The sequence below is a fragment of the Mastomys coucha genome, unplaced genomic scaffold, assembly GCF_008632895.1.
Source record: "Mastomys coucha isolate ucsf_1 unplaced genomic scaffold, UCSF_Mcou_1 pScaffold2, whole genome shotgun sequence".
Taxonomy (NCBI): Eukaryota; Metazoa; Chordata; class Mammalia; order Rodentia; family Muridae; genus Mastomys; species Mastomys coucha.
In genome coordinates, this window is record NW_022196902.1 from 14,548,564 (window position 1) to 14,554,563 (window position 6,000).

At 45.1% G+C, this 6,000-nt stretch overlaps 1 protein-coding gene across 3 annotated transcripts in view; it reads left to right on the forward strand.

Moving 5' to 3' along the window:
* The window catches only part of Slc2a12 (solute carrier family 2 member 12), a 56,781-nt gene extending 50,787 nt beyond the window's left edge, over positions 1 to 5,994 (forward strand). For 2 of the 3 annotated variants that reach the window (XM_031380577.1, XM_031380579.1), the window contains exon 5: positions 5,665 to 5,994. In XM_031380577.1, coding sequence (XP_031236437.1) covers positions 5,665 to 5,833 — 169 coding nt within the window. In that variant the 3' untranslated portion in view covers positions 5,834 to 5,994. Of the gene's footprint in view, positions 1 to 3,643; positions 5,623 to 5,664 lie in introns of those variants that run through there. The other variant, XM_031380578.1, reaches the window with a different exon arrangement.
* The last annotated feature ends 6 nt before the right edge of the window (positions 5,995 to 6,000 follow it).

Consider the following 6,000-nt stretch of genomic DNA (forward strand, 5'->3'; position numbering starts at 1 on the left):
GAGACAGGATAGGGTCCCTGAAGCTTGCTGGCCAGCCATCCAGCCAGATCTGTGAGTTCCAGGTTCAGTGAGAGGCCCTGGGTAGATGTGTGAGATAGCCAGTGTCTCCACAGAGCACTCATGCAAAAGCACACAGTAAATAAATGAACAAATATATATATATATATATATATATATATATATATATTGAGCAACTATTATGTACCAGACACTGGTGAAGGTTCTGTAACCAAACTATCAATGAGAAAAAGCAAACAACACTCCCAGAATAAGAAAAATGTGCTGACTAGTGTTTGGGGGTGGGACAGGCTTCAGAAGGCTCTGCTAAGATGACCTTTAAGATACGACCTAGGAAGGTAGGGGTACAAAGAATGCAGGCAGAGAGCTGCTAGTCCAGAGGCTAACTCAGAAACAGGCTTCACCTGTTTCTGGAAGGGCAAGAAGTCTTCAGAGGTCACAGTCCCTGGGACTGAGAGAGCAGGCTGAGGGAGGAGTTGCTCTAAGTGCAGTGGGAGAGAACCCAGCCTTTCAGCATGGACAGTGACATGCCATGATTGGCATTCCAGGCCAGGTGGGTTAAGAGCAGCCTGAGGCGGAGGACACTCACCAGCACAGTGTTGGCCTTAGATGTCCCTTCATGCTGCACGGCAGCCACAGACCTCTAGTCTTAGTGATTGTCTGGCTTTGTGCTCACACCACCAGCCTCCAGGTTTGAGCACCAGTCTGTATTCCTAGGACATCAGCCCCCTCAAGCCCTCCCCTTCTCCCTTCTCCAAGACTTCTGCTTACTTCATCACTCTCTCTGTTTTTATCTTTGTACTTTTTATCAGCATGAATACAAACTTGCAGGGATTTCCCAACTCCCCCTCACCCCCATCCCACCGCCGTCTTCCTTTTTTTTTTTTTAAGATACGCTCCATGGATCCCTGGTTTGTCTTTAACTCATTCCGTGGCTGAGAATAACCTTGACCCTCTTGCCTCTACCTCCCAAGTGCAGTGGTTACATACAGGTGTGCACCACCATATCTGGTTTATGCGGTGCTGGGGACTGTATGCTAGGCAAATAATCTGCCAACTGAGCTACATACTGCTTCTCCCTATCATCTAAAAAGGGTATTTAGTGCCATTTTTCTTCCAAATCTGCCATTTCTTTCTCTGTAGATAAGTTCTTTATCCATTCTGCTCATTTCTCTTCTCATCAGTCTGCTCCAGTGAGAGCTCTATGTACTTCCCTGGAGATAGTCCTAACACGGGGACCAATTCTCAGTGTGTACTGTAGTGGAGTATGTGACCCTTTCTGAATAGCTTTACCGCATATGAGGACCTACCTTCTCACTGTCCCATCTCTCCCCACACACCTGTCCTCACCTGGCTCCTCGTCATCTTTGTGGTGACCTTGGACTTCCTCCCACAGATCTTATCTCACACTCATTGCCTCATCTGGGTCGATGTCATGCCCTTGAAACCGTGTGTACCAGGAGCTGAAATTAATCTGTCTCCATCTCTCCTGACCTAGAGGTGTGCCTGCTCATGCCTCGCTTACAGTCTCCCTTCATGTGAAGAGCTAAGCATGCTAGTAAGTTCACCCACTGGCTCTAGACCCACTTTCCTCATTTGATGTCAGTGTCTTCCTTTATGCTGCAGTCTTTCATCTCATCCCCACACCCTACCCCCGTAGCAGGCTGTACTGGCTCTTACTCCCACTGGTATCCCTTTCTTCCACTGCAGTCTGAAGCATGAACTCCTTTCCTTCCACAGTGGTTACGTTACTTACATGGTCCCTATTTCCCAACTCCCTCCCTTCCATTCTGTTCCTTTCAAAAGGTGACCTCGTCATTCCTTTGTTCCAGTCCCCTGGGGTTTGTCACATGGAGGAAAAGCAATAGTTTATGCTTCCTATTACTCCATTCGGGCCAGCAGCTGTTCTTCACGTCTGTCCCGAGGCAGCTATCTGCCCTAGTGCCACCTCCTTTTTTCCTGCCAACCTGCTTGACATCACTGACTCTTGGCTACTGTATTTCAGTTCTTAACAGCTGAAAACACTCCCTTGGCTTACTAGCTGTCTCTTGTTAGATTTAGTTCCTGGGGAGCAGGAATCTGTGAAATAATGTGTTTTGCCTGTGTGGGTCTTTATGTAGCACATATATGCTTAGTGTCAGCAGAGGCTAGGTGGCTGGAGTTAAGGACACTTAACTCCGGTATGCCATGTACATACCGGGAACCATGCAGAGGCTCTCTGCTTGAGCAGCAGATGTTAATGGGCAAACCCCATTGGATCGGGATTTCTAGTTTGCTGCTGTTCACATCAAGCTCACTGTTGACTACATTGACAAATGAACAGGAGGAGAATGGATACAGGAGTGAGGCATGGTCAGGGTCACTCCTAAGCTTTTGAGTCACTGAGATACGGCCGCTTGAAGGGGCCTAGGCTTCAAAGTACAGGTCTTACTAGAATAATTTTAGATGTACTAATTTGGAGATGTTCATTAGACATTAGAGTCACAGAAGCAGGCAGCTGAATGTGAGTGTTCAGTCTAAGTTTTTATGGAGTTGGAAGCTATTGACCTCATGAAACCAGATGAGGACCTTCATCAGAAGCAGAGGAGAATGAGTCCCCAGACTGGACCAACATTCAGAAATCAGAAGAAAGAGATCGCCAAGGGCCGAGAGGCCAGTGACAAGAAAACCCAAGGGAAAAAGTCCTTCCAAAGCCAAGAGGTGTTACAAGGCAGTGTAGACTGAAAGGCCAGGCCTCACAGGCGTGGGACTCCAGGAGGCTCAGGAGAAGGAGCTGACACTGTTTCGTGGGGAGGACATCTAGTTTTGCTGTGGAGAACAAACGTACAGGGTGATCTTTCACTTATCGTCACTGGTCCCTTCTCTAGCTCATGTTCTCAAGTACTGTGCCCAACAGACCAGGTCTCTAGTCCTCCCCAGGACTCTGAGCCAGGTGCTTGCCACCCACATCTTCACTTCCTGTCTTGCTTGGCTCAGATTCCTTCCTCCTTGACCTATCCTCCTGTCATCCAGGAAACCTAACTCTCATTAACACCTCTCTGCATCAGCAGCTTTACACCCCAAATCACATGCTCTTGCACTTGTCTATGAAAGCACAAGCCCCTTGGAAGCTAGTCTAATCCAACTCCACCCACACTGCCTACTGTGACCCATCTTGTTCAGTGGAAGAAAGGTTCAAAGGCACTCCCTTCCTGATAAATAAAAGGGTACAGCATATTTTATGCAGATGAAAATAATTTATGCTGTAGGAAAAGGGAACAGGAGGTGGAATATTGGCATAATAGGGAGCTAGAAAATGCAAGAAAATGAGTCAGAATTAGGGGTGAAGTCACCCCCTTTCCTACTGGTAATATACACTCTTGGAGTTGGCCTGTACAGAAGGGTGCTATGGCCATGCTCTGAGAGGATGGTTGCCCCAGTTTACTCTGCATGAGATGGAGCAAAGGCCGAAGGTACGTGTCACCCACAGTTCTCAACACATTAAAGGCTTCACAATAAAAATGTTTTTCCATGAACTAAACCATGACAACCCCAGGGCGATTATAAAAATAATACGCTGCAGATTTCTTTCAAGTACTATGTAAACAAAGAATGACATTTTCATTAGCACCTCTCTCTCTTTCAGGAACTATGTGAAAAACAACATTTGTTTTATGAGTCATCACCAGGAAGAATTAGTGCCAACACAGCTTCAAAAAAGCAAGCCCCAGGAGCAGCTCCCAGAGTGTAATCACCTGTGTGGAAGGGGACAGTTACAGAGGCCCTCGACAGAGATCTAGGGGGCTCCAATCCCTGTATGTGGCACAGTGGCAGGACTTATAAGGGTCTCTGCCATGTTTTCTCCTCACTGTCATGGAGAAGTTTTACATGGACACCCTGAAATTAGAAAGACCACCATTAATTCCTCTTCCTCAAAACAGACCTTTGACAAAAGGTACAAGAGGTGCCAATGCCCTAATGCATCAGGTTAAGCAAAATAATACTGGCAGGTTCAATGCCTTCAGCTTTTTCTCTCGTTCAGCTTTTGAAAAGACTACATTCTAGTGAGGAGGCCTGTCTCTGCTTTAAGCTGTCTGTGTAGGATGCCACTCACAGCTTGATACTCAGACACAGTCGTTTTCTGGGCAGGCACTTACCACGTGTGCCTCTGAAGATACTGTGGATGATTTCATTCCTTCTATGTTGTAGATCAGGATGGTGTCCTGGATAAGACTTTAGTTGGCACTCAAGTTCACCAGTACAAAGATTATGCAGCTTGTACATCACACATAATGAGATACAAGTCAATCAAAATATTTTTTTGTAAGTTTTATGTCAAATTTTAAAACCCTTAAGATAAACTATTGTCTATCTCTTTTCAAAAGATGATTAGAAAGATCAATTTAAAATTCCTGGGACCATATATTTATTTAGAAATAGCTGTTAGTAAATATTAGGAAAGGAGTCTGACATCATATTATTTATCTAGATCTCTAAGCAGTTCGCTTTAAGTTATACAGTCCAATCTCTAAGAGTTGTCTCCTGGGAAGGCTTCTGTGGTAACCTGTAGCAGCCCACTGTTTCTGCAGTTCTTCCTACTCCTCAGGAACCACTCTACCTCAGGCCACAGCAGACTGCTTCTCACTGCTCGCCTTCCAATGGATTCAGACAGGGATGGCACTGAAAGGACAGGTACCTTCCTTTCTGTGATGAGCAGTGATGGAGAGCCACACCAGCAAAGTGGCTTTTACCCACATGATGTGCTTCTCTGGCCTCTATTTTTTCCACTTGAATTTTAAGATTGGACAAAGCATTTCACCAAAAGAATTTGCATATGTTAGAAAAAAAGAAATCTGTGATAAAGAGAGTCCAGACCCCTTACTTTGGGTTTTTCTTCCTTTCACTACCAAATGGTCCCAGTCTGACTGAGGTGACTGCACACCACATGCCCTGGTAGCCAAGAGCAGAGACAATGAGAGTTAACAGCCGCAAGAGAGCAGTGCTGAGCCTCCGGAGCACCACAGGAGGCCTGCTTTTCAATGCAGTGTCTAAATTAAGCAAGAGGACATAAGGACAGGAGATTTAAACCTGACCCTGTCGCAGCACATCTCACGTCCAGTGAGAGTGTGCACTGGCACCCTGTCGCAGCACATCTCACGTCCAGTGAGAGTGTGCACTGGCTTCTTTGGTTGAGGGAAGAGGCTGAGGTATTTTGCTGAGCATCAATTCAAATTTATCACGAATCTCTGGAATTATAGACCACATTTTTAAAAATACTCAAGGCAGGTTACAATGCAAGCGTTTTTTTTCCCCTTCAAGTTCTCAGAGTAAGAAATTTTAAAAATTGTTAAATGATTCAATTTTACACATTCATGGACACACACACTTGGCTATTTTGTTTGTATATTCCTTGTGAATGGACAAAAAGTAATAAGCAAATGTAGCTTATTACTAATGACTTCAATGGAAGCGTTGGAATCTTCTACTGTTCTTTTATCACCAAGTATGGAACTTAACATTTGTGTTTTCAAAATAACATTTTACCCAGTATCAGCCCCATGCCACTCCCAGCACATGAAGTCTTTGGTTTTCAAAAATAAAAAGGGGGAATACTTAAAACTTGTATGTATATATTCACAGTTTTTATTTATATAAAAAATTTTACAGTACTTGTAGAAAACCAGGCGACGCAAGACCCACTCACTCCTTCCCAGCTCTGTTCCATGGACTGCGCAGGAAGCTGCCAGACAGCGGCCACACAGTGAACACAGTGAACCCAGACTTGGCCTTGCTCATTCTCTGCTTCTCAGACACTTCCCAAGAGTTTCAGCTCTGACTGGCTTTCAGGTCATCGAACACTGAAAATGTTACAGCGATTGGATCTGCACCTTCCCTACCCGAGTTTCTGCCTCACATACATGTTCCTAAACACTGCAAACCAGGAGTTCACTGTTAAAACAAGTGGTAAGTCCTCATGGTTTTAAAGCTGTCTACCTCTACCTC